Source organism: Molothrus aeneus, chromosome 2 (assembly GCF_037042795.1).
Source record: "Molothrus aeneus isolate 106 chromosome 2, BPBGC_Maene_1.0, whole genome shotgun sequence".
Taxonomy (NCBI): Eukaryota; Metazoa; Chordata; class Aves; order Passeriformes; family Icteridae; genus Molothrus; species Molothrus aeneus.
In genome coordinates this window covers 114,066,296-114,086,064 of record NC_089647.1, presented here as the reverse complement: position 1 = coordinate 114,086,064, position 19,769 = coordinate 114,066,296, and the positions used below count along the sequence as shown (strand labels likewise).

The following is a 19,769-nucleotide window of genomic DNA, read 5'->3' as shown; positions in this document are numbered from 1 at the left end:
TTCTACGATGCCAAGGCTCAAGCCTTGACACACAGTGGAATATGTCAGCATGAAAAAAATAATCTTAAGTCACTGTTCCAAAAATATTCCCAGAGCTCACAGGGACAGTTCCCACTTAGAGAAGCACAAGAGCAGCAGTGACAGAGCTCTGAGCCACAAGCTCTCACACTCTGTGCTGTGAACATCATTATCTACACACCTAGGGCTAAGGCAAAGTTTTTAAACAGCTGTCACACCTTATCTAAGTGCCAGCACACAACTTTAACAGCCACAGAACAACGATGCCAAACCCCTCTACTTTTTGGTGAGGGGGGAAGAAAAAAGGGGCCCACACCCAGCAAGATGAATTCCTGCCCTCACTGCACTGAAGGGCACATCACAGTGATTAGTGAGCTGACCAGGAGAATCACAAGCTTGTGCAAAGCAAAGTAATTCTTAAATGAAACCAGCAGGGAATAAAAGAAAAAGCTCTGCTGCTAAAGGAAGCTCAGACATACTTTTTTGAACCCAGCCATCCAAGTGCAATTATTAAGCTCTGTTGTTTCTGAATACACTTGGCCTTAAAATATTAACATGTGCTTTTTGTTTTATGCCTCAGACTGCATGAAATGAATTAAATACACCCAAAATGGTATGAGCAATCTCTCAAACACTAGCTAATTTAACAACTAATCTTCTGCTTTAGTATGAAAGGTAAAGATTTAGGTTTTTCAATCATATGAGGCATCATCCTACAGTTCATGTGTTAGGCATCTCTCCTGTCCACTGGCAACATTATTTGAGGCAGGCCTGCAAAATTTTCACTTAATTAAAAAAACCCAACAAGCAGATGCATAACCACTTCAAATTTTTATATTTTATGCAGATGGAAGTTCACCTGATTTTTTTGAGAGTTATTAAGAGCAAAATGTAGCAATATCTGCTGCTGCTCAAACTTTGACACAGTATTTATTTTTTTTTTCTGGGCAGTAATTAGCCATGTTGGTTTGCATGTGCTCAGAGTAATGACACACACACACAAATAACACTGCACTTTGTGACTCACGGCCATGCCTTCGCAGAAATTACCTTGGTCACACTCTGTGCACCAAACACCGTGGGGAGAACCCTCCAGTGGGGACAGGCAGCCGTGTTTTGTTTTTTAGCTGAACAATTTATTTCAGTGAACAATCTATGTCTGACTGAAAAGCCATCCAACACCCCCCCTTTCCCCCCCAAACCTGTATAAATATTTTGTTTCAGTCGAGTTTGAATGGCAGAGTAAATGAGTTTCATCCTTTGTTTCAACCATAACAGTGCCTTGTTTGAAGTTGCTATTTCAAGCTGGGAGAGCTGGGCCTTTATTTTTCAAAGATGTTATTTCCTGAGACCCTTCACTCTGTGAACTTACAGCCGGCCGCCACCACTGGAGCTTCATTGTTAATTGTCTTTTTTAGGGGCACAAATATACAGCCTTTCCTTTCAAATTCAGGATGGCTCTGTTTATTTATGCTGCTGAATGCAAACTCTCTTTGGAGGAGGCATCCCTGGTGCTGCAGGGATGCCAGGAGCACTGGGAGGACGTGCAGGGCTCTTCTGGACCATGAGAGCCCACCAGAAATTTTTGGGGCTCCCAGCAAAGGGCTGCTCCAAGAGAAGGGAGGAAGAGGAGGAGGAGGAGGAGGAGGAGGAGGAGGAGGAGGAGGAGAAGGAACACGTGCACCCCAAACCTCCTGAGGCAGAGGAGCTGAGCCAACATGCAGATGAGGGCCAGCACAGCACGAGAGGGATTTTCACTGCCCTGTGTGTCCCTCTGTGGCGCAAGAGGAATTCTGGAGGAGTAAGTCACAGCTGCTCCGAGCTGCAATGCAGCCCTGCCACATACCTGCCTCCTCACATTCCCCCTCCACGCTTCAAACCTCGGCATTTTTAGCATCTTATTCCCCCTCTTTGTTGTCCCCAGTGAGAAGATGGTGTGCAGACAGCAGTGAAGCATTTCCCTGACCATCAGCTGCTGCCCTTCTCTCCCTCCTAGGAGCTCAGCCCTGCAGCTGCTCAGATCAGAAATATGGGGCCAAATAATCCCCTTGGACAGCCATCCATTGCCAGGTACTTCAAAATAATCTAGCTGGTTCCTTTACTTAAATTCACTACAAGAAAGTAACTCTTGTGCTTATTTCTGAGGCACTGTTGCAGAGAAAGGCAGTAAAAAAAAAACAAACTAGAACTCACTTTCAGCATAGGTCCTCGTTCAAACAAAAAATTATGATCGAGAAGGACTGAAAAAAGTCTTACCTATGTAGATTACCACAGAAAAGACAACTTTGTAATGTTTTTTTCTTTATTCTTTACCAGTTTTCTTTCCTTTTCCCTTCCTAGCTACTTCACTCTTGAGCACCACAGCTAGTTTTCCCTCACTCCTACAAAAAAATAAAGCAAAAATATCAGAAAAAATATTTCAGAAGATTGCAGCTAGATGCTGATTCAATTATCCTTAAATTGATACCTAATTCCCTCTTTTGTCTCTGGCTCACAGAGTGCCAACACACACAGGAATAAAACCACAGAAAATTGTGAGGAGGATGGACAATTCCTAAAATAGAACCAAACACACGGGCACAAAACAAAAACCAAGCCAAACCTATTTTTTTCCTTTGACTCTCTAAGTTAACGATGTGACATTTTGAAAATGAGCTGTGCAGAGGGGACACAGAATTAAAGAGGAACTTGGACTGGAGAGGAAAGTTTCAGCTCTCTGCTCTGACATGCTGGGCTTGCTCTGGGTTTGGCCACTCCAGATCAGAGACTCCCCCAGATGAAGCTTTCACTCACACTGGGAATATTCATTCCCAAATATCGAATTGGCATTTTCCCTGCTGCCACTGTGCACCTCTGGAGGAGCCTGGCTCTCCCTTTGCTCCAACCTCCCATTAAGGAGTTGAAATTAGCAATGAGATTCCCCATTAGCCTGCTTTTCTCCAAACTAATGAAACCCAGCTCCCCCAGCCCCTCCTCATACATCATCCAGCCCACTAAGCACAAACCACCTCTAATGAAGTCTATTTCTACACTAACAATAAGTAAAATTTAATGAACTTAAATACTCTTACATAAGAAGAACTGCTCTAAAAATACAACCTTTCAATAGAGCAAAATATGGCCAGGTTAACAGTTTTGCTCTGGGTCCCAGAATGTTAATTTAGCAAGAAATAAATAACTCCCAGCCTTTCATCTTATCTTTCTGACAGATGTTTCCCCTATAAAAAGGGTGTCATAATTGTTTTTGTCAGTGTTATAATTAAAATTGCTATGCAGCTGACATACAGTTTTTAATGGTTTCCCCTAGGATTATAGCAGATGTTGCCTTATTAGATCAGGGTTCTCCTGGAGTAAGAAATGTCATTGGCATAATCAAGACACATCTTTAAGCCTCTCAAAGTAGACTGTCACAATTTTCCCAGTAACATTTGACCCTAAGGGATGAAATATATCCTGCTTTTCTAAGGAGAAAGTTTTCTGAGGAGTTTGAAAGAAACACTGAAAAAAAAAATCCAGTTTTTGCTACAGCCAGAAATAGCTGGAAGATACAGGAGGGAGCCCTGACAACTGCACCAGCAAGGCCAAAGAAACTGTGGCTTTTTAGTGGCAAAAATATTCACAGGCAAAGATAGAGGATCAGCTGAAATCTGGTGAGGAGCTGCAAAATAGCAGTTAGTGGGTTCTTATTATAAGAAAAGTTACAACCCTAGGACACAAGTGTTAATTTGAAATGGGACTTTAAATAAAGCAAGGTGTAACAGCAAGCTTGATTCTAAGTGCAGTCTGGATCCCTGGTGTTCACTGCAAATCCAGGGAAGTCAAGGGGGAAGCAAGAGGAAAGGGTGGCTCCAAAGGTCAGCCAGCTGGGAGGGGCACATGGGTCCCTGGTCTGAAGGCACACAAAGTGTTTAGTATCATAAAATAAATAAATAATATCATAAATAAATAATACCATAAACCAATCATTTGTAGGTGATTTGGCAAGAGAATCAGGCACGTTAGGTGGCTCCAAACTAAGAAAAGCCACCCAGACCTGCTTGTCCACAAAACCAGGGGGAACTCACTTGGACAAAATAAATTCAGCAGAAAGTAACTTTACATTTTGGTGTCACTGAGCTCCTTGCAACTTTCCAAGGGCCACCAATTTTTATTTTTTTTCTTCCCAAGGTGTGAGGAACGCCAACTCTGTTTCACAGGCTGCAGCGTCAGGCTCTGCGATTCGCAGGCTGCGGCTTTGCCGCGCCGCATCCCGTTTTATATTAAGAACTCCCCAAAATAATTGCGGAAGGTGCGACATGACATAATCCCTGAAGTTCCACAGCACCGAGTGTCGCAGTTTGCTGAGGAAAATCATAGAATCAGGGTGGAAAAGATCTCTTGAGAGCATCGAGTCCAACTTTTGACAGTGCACTAAACCATGGCACCGAGTGCTGAGCACCTCCAGGGATGGTGACTCCACCATCTAATGCCTTAATCAGCCTTTCTGTGAAGAAATTAATTCTTCAAGAAATTCATTCTTCAAGAAATAGTCCAAATAGACCATTTCCATTTGTAATTTTAGGGGTTAACCCTCCCAATCTCACCCATCTCGACCAGAGGCATTAATTAAAAAACAAGCATGGAAAACGTCCAGCATGAATTATCTCACGTATAACCGGGGAGGGGAGAGGAAACAAAATTTTGAAAAAACAACATCCGTCTGTCAGAACGACATAAAACACCTTTTTTCCCCCACTTTTCCTCCCCGAGCCGCTCTTGGCATCCCCGGCGCTGGCGGAGCGCGGCTGAGCCGGTACCAGCGACGACAACAAGCGGAGGGGCCGGGCTTGAGGGAGGCGGGTCCGGCCGCCTCCCCCCGCCCGCTGAAGAGCGCCTGCGAGGGCGGTCGGGCGGCACAGCGCGGAGCGGAGCCGGGAGGCAGCGGAACCACCGCGGAGCCAGCGCGGAACCAGCGCAGCATCACCGCGGGCCGCCCGCACCCGCGGCCCGGCCGGCAGCGCCCACGCACCGCGGGCACCCGCCTGCCTTGCCCGCCTCATCCCGCCCTTTCTGTGCCCCCCTACTTTGGCCGGGACTCTCCGCCGGGATCAGCGTTGCTGTTGCTGCTGCTGCTGCTGTTGTTGTTGTTGGCCGGCGCGGCCGCATCGAGGATATTTTGGCTCGCCCAGAGGCAGCGGCGCCTCGATCCTTTGGACGCCGCGTGTGGGGCTGGGGCCGCCGCCGGGGAGGGAGCGCAGGAGCGCCGGCATCGGGGGCCAGGTGAGGCGGGGGGACGGAGGGGGGAAAAGGAAAAAGGGTTCATGGGGGCTCCGGGAGCTCTCGTTGCTGGTGCTCCCGACCCGTGGGCGCCGCGGGTTCTCCCCGGGGATGGCGATCACAGCCCCGGACCCCCCGATCGGCCTCCCCCGGGCCCGTGAGGGGTTGAGGGGAGCGGCCATGGGCTCATCCCCCGGGGGATGCCGCGGCCCCGGCAGGAAGGGGTTAATGGGCAGCGCGCTCTGGATTTGGTTAGGAGTTTAAAGGGACTTAAAAAAAAAAAAAAAGAGAAAACCGAAACGTTGGGCTGTGTGATCTGCCCACCGAAGTTTTTTATACGTGGGCGAAGCGTGTGTCATGTGTGTGAGGAGTCGGGCTGGCTCCCGGCGGAGCTCGGGGGCTGTACGGGCCACGCCGTTCTCTCCTACACTCTTCTTAAGAAGGCTGTTTTTTCCCCTGAAAGAATTGCCATTGAAAAGAAGAGCAACAACCAGCATCATATCCCCCCAGCCCGCTATCCCCCCTAAAAAAACTCCCCAAAAAATCAAGGAGGAGGAATAACACTGGGGAGACACCAGAGCCACCAGCGCGCTTCCCTTGTCCATGTGGATGCTGCCCAGCTGTGCCCAGCTGTGGGCAGGCACCTGGCTGCTTCTGAAAAGACGGCGATCAGAATTCAGGAGTATTAGTTAATAAGTGCCTGATCCTGTTGACCCTGTTCTGGTTCACCCACTCAGCTATGCGGGGGTGTTGAGGAAGGTGTCCTGCCAGTTAAACCAATTATAGCTGGCAAGTCGCAGTCACCAGCATTAGTGGAGGAGTTGGAGGTGAGGCCCAGTCACACCGTGTCGGGCCGTAGTGGCTTTTCTGAACTTAAAAAAAAAAACCCAGCAGCTTTCTAAGTCCAGCAGAAAGGCAGCTTTAACCCTCTGTGCCAATCCACGTTGCCTTTCTAGCTCTGTTTGTCTGTAAGGGTTTCGAATCTCAGGGCTGGAAATTTGTGCTGCAGATGGGGAGAGAGCTGATGTGGGATGCGCAGAGGGTCTAGAAATTCCTCTGCTTGAGATATCTCGGTTGCAGAACATGCTGAGGATCTCCATGTGTTTTTCAGCCAGAGCTCAGGGTCTCATTTTTCCAAAGCTTTCCTTCAGAACAAACCCAGCGTGGAGAAAAACGGGCTTGGGTTAATGAGCAATGCCGTGTAATCAACACTTGGTATAAACCTTTTGTCTTAGGGCCCTAAACGTCTCCAAAGAAACAAACAAAAAAAAAAGACAGGAAGGAGAGAATCCTTTTTAGTGGACGGGGAAGTGCCTAACAGGATTTGTGGAGAGGTCAGAATTGCCCACGAGTGCCAGGAATCTTATTTGTACTCCTAACCAGGGATCAGACATCAACTTACAGAATATACATAGAATATTTCCTCAAATACTCAAATCCCCAAGCCAGTTATCCCTGGCCACCAGAGCAGAATTCAAAGGCAAAACAAAGGGTGTTGGAAATTGCTATATACTTTTTAAAAAGCCCAGCCAAATGCAAGGATAAACAGTTGTTTAAACTGTGGCAAATTTAATGAACAGATTAGGATGCTTGCTGAGTGAGACTCACGCTGGGTGAAATTCTTTGCTGCTCAATGAGATGTGTAATTTAGATCAAATATTTGTACGTGCTGTTTGAGGTGAAAAACATCATTCAGTAGATTGCACTTTTTGAGTAACATTAATGAATATTCTTTTCAGTGTCAGTTGATTTATTTTGTTTCAATTAGAAGGCCCAGTCAAGTTGAAATAGGCCTTTCATGTTAAGGACTCTTACTATTTTTTTAATTTTTTTTTTTTCTTTAGTTTTATTTTTAAGTGATCAGCTATTTAAAAGGATGAAAGGGTTCCTTGTCTTTGGCTGTTGGATGTTTTTATTTTCCTGTCTGTTTATATGGACGGCTTTTGAATGTGTTGCCATTTTCAACAAGCTGGGCTTATTTTGTTAAGATCCTAATTTACGATTTTTTTCTGAATTTGAAAGTGATTTTTTTCCTTGTGTCAACATGGTGAGTGATAGATTTGGCTTGTAGTAAGTGACCACATTTTTGTGGAAATCTTGATAGTGTCCTCTGTGATTTAAATACAAGTGCATGTTTTCAGGCAGTTGCTGTGGAGCAAGGGAATTCACCCAATGCTGTGAAAAAAAGGGAAGGAAAATTAAGAGTGTAGCTTGATAAGGTATCATTCACTGGTACCTGAACTGCAGCATCATGATAAACCTAAACAATGGCCATAAAACTGGCTTTATTCCTTATGTTTGATCTTTCCCATTGGATATGAATCTTATCACTCTTCTCCTTAAGTGATATACAGGAGAAAAGTCACACAGGCCTCACACAACTCTGTTCCTGGTAATAAAGGCAATATGATAAAGGTTTCACTTCAGTGGCATGAACATATTGATAGTGGTCCCATTATCAGCCCTTTAAAAAGGGTATTTTACTGCATAAACCCCTTTTCAATTGAATCTTAAGCCCTCTAAAGCTTTATAAATGCTTTAATCCTGTGTTTAGAAAATGTACAAGATAGTGTGGTTTGGAGTAAAGGAGTCAAGGCAGGAGGTTGGGGACCCTGGGAATTGGCTTCTCTGATTATTTATAAAGGGGTGAAGGTGTATCACAGTGTCACTCCTCTTCCTCTGAAAGCCAAAGTCTGAAGTGATACATGGCCTGTGAGAGGGCACAAAAATAACACAAAACTGATTACCTCAGATAATGGGTGAAAAGTTGGAGCATAGCCCAAAGAGACAGGTACTCAGGGGGCAAGGGGGTTTCTGTGGGCTTTGCAGGCAAACACAAATTCTGTGAAAGCTCTCCCAGCTGAAAAACAAGGTGAGAGCTGCCCTGTGTGCTTGGGATGTTGGAAAAGCTTTCCCTGCATCTCACTGCCAGAGCTGGATCTGGTAACATCTGGTAACATCTGCTTCCTCCTCCTTTGGCTGTGCATTTAATGGGACCCCTCTCCTTTTTCAGATGAGTGACTTTGGGCTCAGGAACATGGACCAAGTAGCTCCTGTGTCCAACATGTACAGAGGAATGCTCAAGGTGAGTGCCCTGGAGCTGTCAGCTCCCAAGCCCAGCTGGGGCAGCTCCCAGCCAGTGCTCCTGTTGTGTTCCTGCAGTGCTAGAACAGGAACTGGACAAGCCAAGTGAGCACAGGTTTCATTGCTCCCCCCTAATCTTCTGCCAGAGTATTCCCACTGAGTTCCACAGAGATGTGAAAAGAAGGACTGAGATAGGAAGGTGCAAATCTTGAACCCTCAACCTTCTCCCCCAGCAAGGCTCCCTCTCTCCATTCCCTAAATTTAAAAGAGGTAGCAAGAACTGAGCTCAGATATGCTGGTGTTGGTGGAACTTCTGCCAAAATAAAGGTTAAAGGATGGACAGCAGGAGATCTTTAATTTGATGAGACTGGCAGAGGCCTGTCCTGATAGAACTGGTCAGGTTTGGTACCTTCCTGAACCTTGTTTGGATTAAAAGTAGTTTGTTCACTTCCAACTGTTATTAATGGAAGCCAAATACATTGTAATAACTCCAAAAATCATTACATTTATTTGATTTTAGGTAGACTGTGCCTGTTACCTTGTTTTGAAAGGAATTTACAAACTGAGGTCAGCAGACTATAAAGGTTCAGTCTGGAAGGGCTTTCCCCCTCCCCAAGTTGCTTTTTACACAGCATTGATCAATGCAAAGGTTAGGGAGACCCTTTCTGCTCTCAGTGGCTTTGAGGAATGGCCATGGTTTGAAGAATCAGTGAGGCTCTGGGATGTTCACTGCTCTGATGCTTTATGTCCCCTCTTAACCTTTGTTTTTCTCCACAAAAAAATCCAAGAGATCCCCAACTTAACATCTGTGTGCTCTTAACACAGTGGTTACCCTAAGGAGTTTTTCAGTGTTCAGTTGTCATAGAATTAAGTCAGAGATTTGTGTTCTGCTCTGCTGTGGCTGTTCACATTCCATTTTATTTCATTCTGCAACAATTACATGTATTGAAAAGCCAAACAAAGTAGTTGTGAAACTGATAGGACGAGCAGAATTCATCCTGCATTGTGTTTTTCCTCTTTTACTACTATTAAATGAAGAACATGCTTGTACATTAATTTTCTCCCTTTTGAAATATGAAACCAGCACGGTATGGATTTTACTCATTCACATGCCACAGCATTTTTTCCAGTGACTCAGGAGAAGGGTCATTTACACAAAATGCAGGAGTTTCCAGATTGTGTTGAAAGAACTTGCCCTTTCTTTTAGGTACTAGAGATGAGTCAGAGCTTTTATCTAGTAATGTATAAAGAATCTTTTACCAGCAGATTTGGTAGATGTTATTAACTTGTTTTATTCAGACATGAGCCTTTCCAAGGGCTGTCTTTGACTTAGGGCGTGCCTCAAACAGAGCTCCACAATTTGTCCCTGCTGGCCAGGAGATTTTTATGTGAGAAGTTAGGGAATGAGAGGGAAAATTAATCCTAATTTGCTGTTCCAGGAACATAGTTTAGGTTGCATTTTGCATTGCACGTGAATACTGCTCTGAAAAATCCTTGCCTTGTCCTCAGCTAAATCCACTCCTTTGGCACAAACTGGCAAATCAGTGTTTGCCCAAACCAAATAAACATTTGCAAGTTGCCTTTGTCTCCAGCTCCTTGAAGGGCAGGAGCTGCCATGGGCCAGCTGCAGCTTTCCAGAGCAATGTTCTATCCTCAGGTGCTTGAAAAAAAATCTCAGTGGCGACTTTTATCCATCTTTGCCTCATGATGTTGCAGATAGGGTTTCCCTGTGACTAACAAGCAAGTTTCATAAGTTGTTTTTGAAGTTATTTCCTCCTCTGCTCACATTCCTTCTGCCCCCCAAAGACTAAAGTGGTTGAGGGGAATTTAGTAATTTCATACCAATATTTCTGGCATACACAGTTGGCTCAAGTCGAGTTTGAAAGGAGTTAGGTTTTCAAAATGTAACAATATTTCTTGAATGTCAGTATGTCAGTAAAACCCACTTTTATCTGGAACATTTTTATCAGTCTTGTTTATCCTTTGCTATAAAATGAAAGCAGAAGTGTTTCACTGAGCCTCTGAGCACTTGAAAGACTTCAAAATGTGGTTGCTGGCAAATCCAGTAAGGCAGAAGTGTAAAAGTTGCTGCAACATCCTTCCTCAAGTCCTGTAAAGCTGGCTGTGTAGCTCCAATTGATGTGGTTCAGATGAGTTTTATCCTTTAGAAGAAAAAAAACAAATTCCTAAATCTACTGTAGGTTTTGCACTGGCAGTTTTCCCATAATTTCCTGATCTGCCATCAAATCCTCATCGAGTGGATAATCAATTTAAAGGATTAAGGAAATGAAGATTGCTTTAAAATGTACCTGGAAATAAATATGTATTTATACAGACATGTGCATTGTCTATTGTTAAAAGCCTCAATTACAGGAAATAAACCTAAGAATATCTTGATTTGGCTGTACTGTAAGCTGCAGAACACCCCCCACCTCGAGGGCCCTTATCAGTGGGTTTTGTTCTCAGTGGGTTTTATTCACGTAGCAGAAGCTGTGCCCTCATTGTGGTTACATTTCAGAGCTGGCTCATTCAAGGTAGTGGTTGTGCATGATCTCCAAATCTAGGAAACCAAACCCAGACACTTCCTAGCAGAGGAGTTCACAGCTCTCCAGCAAAATGCTGACGTGGTTCTGTGTTTATTCTGTTCCTCTGCAGCGTCAGCCAGCGTTTGACACCTTTGACAGCTCCAACTCGCTTTTTGCTGGATATTTTTGCTCACTCAGTGAAGACCAAACGCTTCAGGAAGTGCCAACAGGATTTGACTCCACTTCTTATGGTAAATCTTCACTTTGCTCCTCAGTCCACTTGGTAGAGCAGAAATTTTTGGGGTCTAACTAACATTTCCTGGGTGGTTTAATACACAGACTTCTGTGTACGTGCTTGGTTTTATTCATGTGAGTTTCTTTGTGGATAGGTGTTGTTTTCTATACTGAAAGGAAATAGGAGCTGGGATGCAGTAGCCTAATAGACTGATTTTTCATGGAAGAAGCCACAGTAGGAGTTTAAGCAGAGCTAAGAGTTTAAAAATCTTTAAAAAGAGGGTTATAATGTATTTAAATTTGCAACATCTCAACCATAATTAAAGTGCAAATATTCTGAAAGCTTTTCTATTCTCTGGTGTTAAATCCCAGTATGTTTTATTCCATACTTTAAAAAATAAGGTAGGGATGCTTTAAGATTTTTTTTTAATTATTTGTGTGTGTGTGTAGGTCAGTATCCCACCAAGAGTGCCTTACATATCCTTGTCAAAAATCCCTGACAAAATGTAGATATTTTACCTGATGCTGCTTTTATCTCCCCTTAGGGAAAGGAAAAAAAACTCACGCCCTCAAACCCAGAAAACCACAGGTCCTTTGTTCTAGTGTGATTCTAATCAGTCACCTGCTCTGGTCAGCAAAGCAAGTGCTTGCAGATGTTAGGAAGGGTGTGGTAAAAGCAGAAGTTAAGCACAAGTGCAGCCTGTAGATAGTCTGGGAGAGCAAGAAGAGCTGCACAGCTCTGAACTGACTTGGAATCTGCCAGGAGTAACTGGGACAGTGGAAGGTGTCCTTGCCCATGGCAGGGGTGGCACTGGATGGGCTATAAGGTCCCTTCCAACCCAAACCATTCTGTGACATCTTTCTGTGATAAAGTGAGGCATCTTCTGGTAAAAATTGACCAATAAGAAGAGCTGAGTGGGAGCTGAATTTATCCCTAAAATAGGATCTTCTTGTAAATTTGAAAGTCAGTGAAGTAGATCAGTGGTTTTTACTGATATATAATGGTGCCAGCTTTGTGGTTGGATGCATTATTCACCCCCAGCTTGTTACCAGTCACACTTGTTTGGTCCAGATGATGGAATAATCCATTGCACCATGTGCCTGGGTGATGAGATGTGATAAGGTCTGAAATGCAGTGTTGAGTAGTGCAAGCTGGCTCTTCACAGCCCTGCTGTCAGTTACTTAGCTCTCAAATTAAATAAAGATTGTCTGGAGTTGCAAAGAAGTCTCAGGCAAATTATAGGTGGTAAAATAGGAATAAGCAGTCTCATTTCCCTTAAAAAATAATCAAGTTTTCCTGCAACAAAGGCACTTTATGTAACTACTGAGAGTAAATAAGGATCTATGCATGGAAAGCTGCAAAGCTCTAATTAGTGATGCAATCTTATCAAACGGGTAGCACAGAGATTTTAGAGCATGGTGATCTCTTTTAAAACACCAACTTTTTAGCATGTTTTTGGTGGTGGTTTTTTTTTTTTTTTTGGTTGTTGTTTTTTTGTTTTTTTTTTTTTAATTCTTCAAATAGTAAAAGCCAATCAGTCCTTTCAGTGCCCTGAAGTTAATGTGTCTTCTTCCTCCCCTCCACCCCTTTTCTTTTCTTGCAGAGTCGAACAACTGTGAATTGCCTCTGTTAACCCCGTGCAGCAAGGCTGTGATGAGTCAGGCCCTGAAAGATACTTTCAGTGGTTTCACAAAGGAACAGTGTCGGCTGGGTATCCCAAATAGTAAGTGTTTGCTATTTATAAGCTCTTTTTTTTTTTTCCCTTTTAATGCTAAGGAGGAGGCTGAATAGCTGCTCTTTGAAAAGGAAAGAATGATGTCAGTAGGAAATACAAGAATGGATCCTATGTGAATCTGGCACAGCTTGCCTTGGAGAGGCCAGACTTGCTGGTGTTAAAAATGGGTGCATGGAGAGCTCATGCTTTGGCAGCAGGAGAGAGTCAAGCAAGCTGAGGACATCTCTGGTTGCAAGTGAATGCAGAAAGAAAAGAGAGGACTGGGTTGTTTGGTTTTTTTTTTAATAAATTCAAGAATACATTCATTCTGAATTCATTCAGGACTCAATAACTTGGCTAAACAATTTTAGGGTTTTTTTTAATTCACTGTTTTCTAAGGAAGATCATTTGACAAGGGCCAGGAGTTATCTCTAAATGTTGGACCCTTCCTGTCTTGCAGATCCCTGGCTGTGGACTGAACAGCAAGTTTGCCAGTGGCTTTCATGGGCTACCAATGAGTTCAGCTTGGCAAATGTGAATTTCCATCAGTTTCTTATGAGTGGCCAAGACTTGTGCAACCTGGGCAAGGAGCGTTTCCTGGAACTGGCACCTGACTATGTTGGTGATATTCTGTGGGAACACCTGGAACAGATGATAAAAGGTAGTTAGAGAGCCAGAAAAAGCTTTTGGTTTAGGGCTCTCCTAACAGAAACAGAAATGGGACTCGATTTCAACACTGGTTTCACTATGAAGGGTTTTATTGCATATGAAAACTCAAAATGAACTTTAAAACTTGCTTAATAACAGCAGTATCAGCACTGTCAGTACATCCTTGGTATGCCAAGCACAGATGCAGATGGCTGCAGACATTCTGTGTGCAGGCTGAGTACATCTGTGGGCAGGTTTTATTTGGGAAGATGATTGGAATAAGTGAGATTGGAGTACAGCCACTGTAAATACCCCATAAATAAAACAGTTAACCCCATAAATACAAGGTTAACCAACAGTTGGACCTTAAAGAACATTGCAATTGTTGTTTTTAAGTTTAATGGAAAAATTCAATTGGTAATGATGGTTTTAAAGGCTGTTGGAAGTTGGTTGGGGTTTTTTGATTTCTGTCATGAGAGAGAATGCAGTACAAATAGAGTGTGCCACTAAAATTTTTTTGAACGTACCAAAATACTCCCAAGAGTCAGGAGCTTTCCATGGCATACAGGTTGGATCTTTAAAACTATAAACTCAAATTTTCTCCTTTTCTCCTGTCCCCAGACAGCCAAGAGAAAACACAGGATCAGTATGTGGAGAACTCTCACCTCACCTCAGTTCCTCACTGGGTCAATAATAATTCCTTAAGTAAGTTTTTTTAAAAATTCGTATTTTTGCATCTCTCAGTTTATTCTGAGCATGTCACAGATTCAGGGTAGAAACAAAAAGCACCAGAATAGTTACTGTGCTTGAGGAGAACATTTGACTTCAGCTGCTCCAGCCTTCTTTCCTTGTATTGTTCAATTGTCACCTAATTTATATCGGAAATCGTTTGAAGAGCAAAGGCTTTGGGAAAATGAAATTTCCTCTTGCTATGCCAAGCCCTCCATCTGTGGAGCACAATAACCACTCCCATCTCTAGCAAACAGGCAAAAACTGAGAAGCATCAAGAATTCTGTTCAGGCCTTTTTAAAGGCTCTGGGAGTGTGCTAGAGCTGTTGGGAGTGTGTGGGATGCAGTGCTGGCTCCCTCGGATTGTTTGATTGATGGTGTGTTTTATTCTGCCACAGTCAGGCTTCAGCTCAGCCTGATTACACCACTTAATGGGCGAGAGCCTTGCTCAAAACCACTTAAAACTTCCCCAATTTTTTTTCTGTAGTTTCCTTGAAGAATGAACAATGGGCATTTGTGGCTGGCAAGTTAGAGAGGGGGATTTGCAGAATCTGATTTGGTGTATTTAGTGTATTAGTTTGTTTAAGCGTCTCCAGGGGAAAAATCATCTAATTCTTTGGTTTCTTTTTTCAGCTGTTAACGTAGATCAGAATTCCTATGGAATGCAGATGCCTGGATACCCTAAACCCCTCAGTTATCCCAAACCCAGTCTCCTGACTGACGTCTGTCAGACTTCCACGGCACCGAATCTCCTCAACCCAGAACAAGACTTCCCATTGTTCCCTAAAACCCAAGCAGATGCTGTTGGTGTGAACTACTGTGCAGTAAACCAAGATTTCCCAAGGAACAATCTCAATTTGCTGATGGATAATTCTGGTGAGTCGTTATCTGCATGATAACCACAGGGGCCAAGGCCATGATCTGAATGCCTCTTCCTCCTTTGCATGATTTATATGGATAGGCTGGATTGAGGGAAAGAAACCATCAACACTGTCTTTTATTTATTTTAATTTTTCTATATTTTTATTTATATATATATATATATATAGTTTTATTTTTATAGATATTTTTATTTTATATATTTATATATTTATATATTTATTTTATATATATTTTTATATATTATATTTTTATATTATATATTTTATATCTATAATATATAGTTATATATTAATATAAATAAATTAATTATATATAAATATATATTTATTTTATATTTATTCTTATATTTGTATTTTATTTATTGTGTTTTATGTGATGAAGGCAAGCTGAGAGAGCACGAATCCAGTGACAGTGGTGCTGAGAGCTATGAGAGCTCAGATTCCATGCTGCAGTCCTGGAACAGCCAGTCCTCCCTGGTGGATTTGCAGCGTGTGCCATCCTATGAGAGCTTTGAGGATGACTGCAGCCAGTCCCTGTGCCTGAGCAAACCTACCATGTCCTTCAAAGACTACATTCAAGAGAGGAGTGATCCTGTGGAGCAAGGGAAACCAGTTATACCAGCAGCCATCCTGGCTGGCTTTACTGGTGAGTGGTGAGGCAAAATGGTCACTCCTATTTTTAATGTAACATCAGTGTTCCCTCCAAGTGTGTGCCATGGGAGGTACAGACCACTAGTCACAAATAATTTCGATTTTTAATGTTACTAAACAAAGTCTTGGGCATTATCCACCCAAAGCAAGAACAGGCAGGCATGTCAGATCAAGTAAAAATCAAATGGACTTTTTGATCTGTTTGAAAAAGAGGGGAGCTTGGACAAAATCTCCCGGATTTGGAAATTCCCACAGGTGTTGTTAAGGCCTTGTTGCTGTAGTCCTTGCTGAAATTGGTTTTTTCCTGTAGGATGTTTGCCAAGCCAAAGACTTCAGGACAAGCCCTGGAGCTCAAAATGCAGCTGTTTGGGAGGTGGGAGTGAGGGTTAAAGGATCCATATGAGAGGGAAAGCCAGAACTTTGTCAAATCCTTTGTTTCCATGAAAAACATGACTTCATTTTCCCATGGGTAATAGCAGGTTTGTGCTATAGAGTAAAACCTTAGGTTTCTTTCTGATCCATAAAAAAGATAAATCAGATTAATTACCAGGACTATGATACAAGTCTGGTCACATACATTGCTTGTGGTTAGAGCTGGCAGAGGTATTAATTTGTGGTTTTTCTGTCTCCTCTTTCCCAACAGGCAGTGGACCTATCCAGCTGTGGCAATTCCTTCTGGAGTTACTGACTGACAAGTCCTGTCAGTCATTCATTAGCTGGACAGGAGATGGATGGGAATTTAAACTTGCTGACCCAGATGAGGTATGTGGCTAATTGGAGTGAAAACAAAGATACTGGGGTCTGATCTGACCTCTGTGGGCCCAGTCTTGGATATAATGTGTATTTAGCTGCACATCAAAGATGGTAGTGCTGCTTTTGAAGTATTTTGGGAACTTCATTCATAAAAGTGATGCATTTTCATGTTCTGATACTGTTTCCAGTAGGAAAATTATTGTATTAAGAGATGGCATAAAAAGTCCAGTGAAACTTTTAGATTAAAAAAAAAAAAGATAGAAGATGGGAGAGGAATCATGAACTCCAAGGGACTTCATAGCATTGAACTTCTAGTAAAGAGTTGTCCCCTGCTGCCTGATAGCTAATCAGTGGTAAAACAGTGGTTTTTTGAGAGAGCAGATTGTGTCAGAGCTCCAGGAGTGTTTGGGCAAAACTCTCAGGCACAGGATGGGATTGTTGGGGTGTCAGTGCAGGGACAGGAGCTGGGTTTGGATCCCTGGGGGTCCCTTCCAGCTCAGGGTGTTCTCTGATTCCTGGGCTCGTCCTGTGCAGGGTCAGGAGCTGCACTGGTGGTGGAGTCACTGTCCCTGGGGGTGTTTAAGGATTAAAGACTGGATGTGGCACTCAGTGCCATGGTCTGGATACCAAGGTGGTGTTGGGTCATAGCTTGGGCTTGATCTCAAAGGTCTTTCCCAGCCTGGTTGATTCTGTGACTCCTCTCAGCTCAGGATATTCTGTGTTTCTCGGGGTGGTCCAGTGCAGGGCCAGGGATTAGACTCTGGTCCCTGTGGGACACTGCCAGCTTGGGATATTCTGTGATTTCTGCCTAAACCTGACCTCCTTTGGCATGTTTTGGCCCATCCCCTACAAACTGGTGTCTGTCACAGTGAGGATGGCTGTGACAAACCTCTCAGGTTCTCTGACTTCAGGGCGAGGCTGGCAAAAATGAGAAGGAGCGGGTTCCAATGGAGTTGTCCAAAAGAAAATTTATTAAAGGGTGAAAACAACAAATGTGGAGCACAGAATGAGGGGCAGGATCCTCAGACCTGAGATAAAGGGGAAGCAACAATATATACAGTGGGGGTAGAACATTCTAGAACAATAACCATAGAGGGGAAGCAAGGGGAGCAGAAATCTGGACAAAAACCAATAGGGCAGTGGAACATGGACAACTTAGCATAACAACACCAAAGGCTTATGGGGGAACTCTCAAGCTCACCCTAAGTTAAACAAATGATTCCCAGGGCTTGAAACTCAAGCCTGGGTGTTTTGGAGAAAAATCTGCCTGACTCTGGGCCAACTTCTACTTTGCTGTCAGCCACCTTCTCCTGGAGCTGCTCTTGAGGTCTCTTGTGGGATCAGTCACCAACGCCTCTCTTGCGAGGCTGGGCCACCCAAAACAAATAAAACGCTCTGACTGAGAAAGGGTTTCTTTAATCAGCCACTAAGAAGAAGAAGAAAAGATGAACAAATTTTCAATGAGTTTTTCTTTCTGGCAGGTGGCACGGCGCTGGGGGAGGAGGAAGAACAAGCCCAAGATGAACTATGAGAAGCTGAGCCGGGGCCTGCGCTACTACTACGACAAGAACATCATCCACAAGACGTCGGGCAAGCGCTACGTGTACCGCTTCGTGTGCGACCTGCACAACCTGCTGGGCTACGCCCCCGAGGAGCTGCACGCCATGCTGGGCGTGCAGCCCGACACCGAGGACTGATCCCAGAGCCTGGCAGTGGATCTGGAGTCACCAGCGGCGGGGACAATGGCCGGGAGCCACGGCAGCCCGGCCCGCCGCGCTCGGGGGAGGCAGAGCGGGAGCTTCATCCATTGTGGGAGGGGAGCGGCCGGTGGGGCTCTGGGGAGTGGGCACAGCCCTGGATGCTCCTGGGGGCAGCGTTTCAGCTGCCTGCCCTGCCCCACGCGGCGCTTTGACACTGCCCTGGAAGGATGGGTTGGCTGTGGAACCAAAGGTTGGCTGTGAGAAACCCAGCAGAGCTCTGGCTGGGATGTTTTTGAAACACCGCCGTCCTCATGCAGTTTATTTAAAAACAAACACAAACTAATTTATTTGAAATGAGCAGTAAGGAGAACCGGTAAAGTTTTGTTTTAAAGCACGTTTTGTTATTGTTATTATTATTGTTACTACTCCAGAAGTTTGCTGCATAGGTACATAAACACTCTCGTGTGCAAAACCAGATGTAGCAACTGTTAACAGAAAAAAACCCCACCCTTTAAAAGAAGGGAAGGAAAATCATACCATTTCAATATTCAGTTTGTATATATTCTGTGATTCCTTTGGAAACTCTGATGTTCCTATTTAACAGATACTGTATAGTGTAAATTCAACTAATTGTATGTGTGCTTTGAAATAGGATGAATGTAAACTTATCAAATGTGGGGAGGGGGGGGGTTTCATGTTTGTCTAGGATATACAACCTTCTGCAAATATTTAATTGGCCTGAGAGACAGCAGAAGTTCTATGCTCAGTGTGCATGCATTGGGGGGGGCAGGGAGGGAGGTTCAGGCTCAGGATTTTGCCAGGACTGAAGCTGGCAATTCTTTGTGCATTTTGGCATTTTTACAGGAAACTAATGTTGTATTCTGGGACATAAAAGGGCCTGTTTGTGGTTTCTTCTGTAACTGAAAAATAAAAATATTAATATGGGTAAAATTACCTTTTTTTCTTTATAAATGGCATATGTTTTTCAACTTCTATGCATGTACTTTTAAAAAAAATTTATATACAAGCCTTATTTTTTCAGTTCACTTGTCTCTTCCTGCAGTTTATTCTGTATGATTAAAATATGAATTCTATTTTTGGAAATAACTGTGACTCCTTTTCAAAGATCAGGAGGGTTTTATGTAGCAGCTATTTTTACTGCAAAAAAGAAAAAAAAGAAAAAAAATCACTGGAAAAACGTACTTTGTAAGAAAGCTTTATTTTTTATCTGAGCTTGATGTACAGTTAAATGTGTTGTACAGTGTGAGAGGTTTAAAAATATGACTCTTCATTAAAACCTCTTGAAAAGAAAACTTTGTGTGTGCTTTTTGATCTGGAAAGTTTCAGAGTCCCTTCTTTGTTTGTTTGTTGGTTCAATCCTTGTCCACCCTTCACACCACCCTCAACAACTGCAGGATGAAAAAACTAACCCAAAAAGAAAATAACCAGCCAGGCTTGGGGCTTATTGGAGAAAATACTGCAAGAATGTGGAGGCTGGTCTGGAGCTGAGCTGGATGGATGCAACCACTCTCTCTGGATAGAAATTCGAGTTAACACCTTTGTGTTGTGCCTCTG

At 43.5% G+C, this 19,769-nt stretch overlaps 1 protein-coding gene across 1 annotated transcript; it reads left to right on the top strand.

The window, feature by feature from the left end:
• The first annotated feature begins 4,964 nt into the window (after nucleotides 1-4,964).
• Nucleotides 4,965-19,507, top strand: ETS2 (ETS proto-oncogene 2, transcription factor). Its single transcript, XM_066571698.1, has 10 exons — nucleotides 4,965-5,277; nucleotides 8,288-8,359; nucleotides 11,014-11,134; nucleotides 12,722-12,841; nucleotides 13,293-13,493; nucleotides 14,102-14,185; nucleotides 14,843-15,085; nucleotides 15,473-15,736; nucleotides 16,385-16,503; nucleotides 17,976-19,507. Exons 2-10 carry the CDS (start codon nucleotides 8,288-8,290, stop codon nucleotides 18,189-18,191), a joined length of 1,440 nt encoding a protein of 479 aa, XP_066427795.1. The 5' UTR covers nucleotides 4,965-5,277; the 3' UTR covers nucleotides 18,192-19,507.
• The last annotated feature ends 262 nt before the right edge of the window (nucleotides 19,508-19,769 follow it).

What these genes read in the sequence shown, in the direction of transcription:
- ETS2 (XM_066571698.1), top strand. Translation starts at nt 8,288, where the DNA reads ATGAGTGACTTTGGGCTCAGGAACATGGACCAAGTAGCTCCTGTGTCC. An exon ending in TCGGCTGGGTATCCCAAATA is followed by an intron (nt 12,842 to 13,292) that starts GTAAGTGTTTGC and finishes CCTGTCTTGCAG; the next exon opens with ATCCCTGGCTGTGGACTGAA. An exon ending in CATCCTGGCTGGCTTTACTG is followed by an intron (nt 15,737 to 16,384) that starts GTGAGTGGTGAG and finishes CTTTCCCAACAG; the next exon opens with GCAGTGGACCTATCCAGCTG.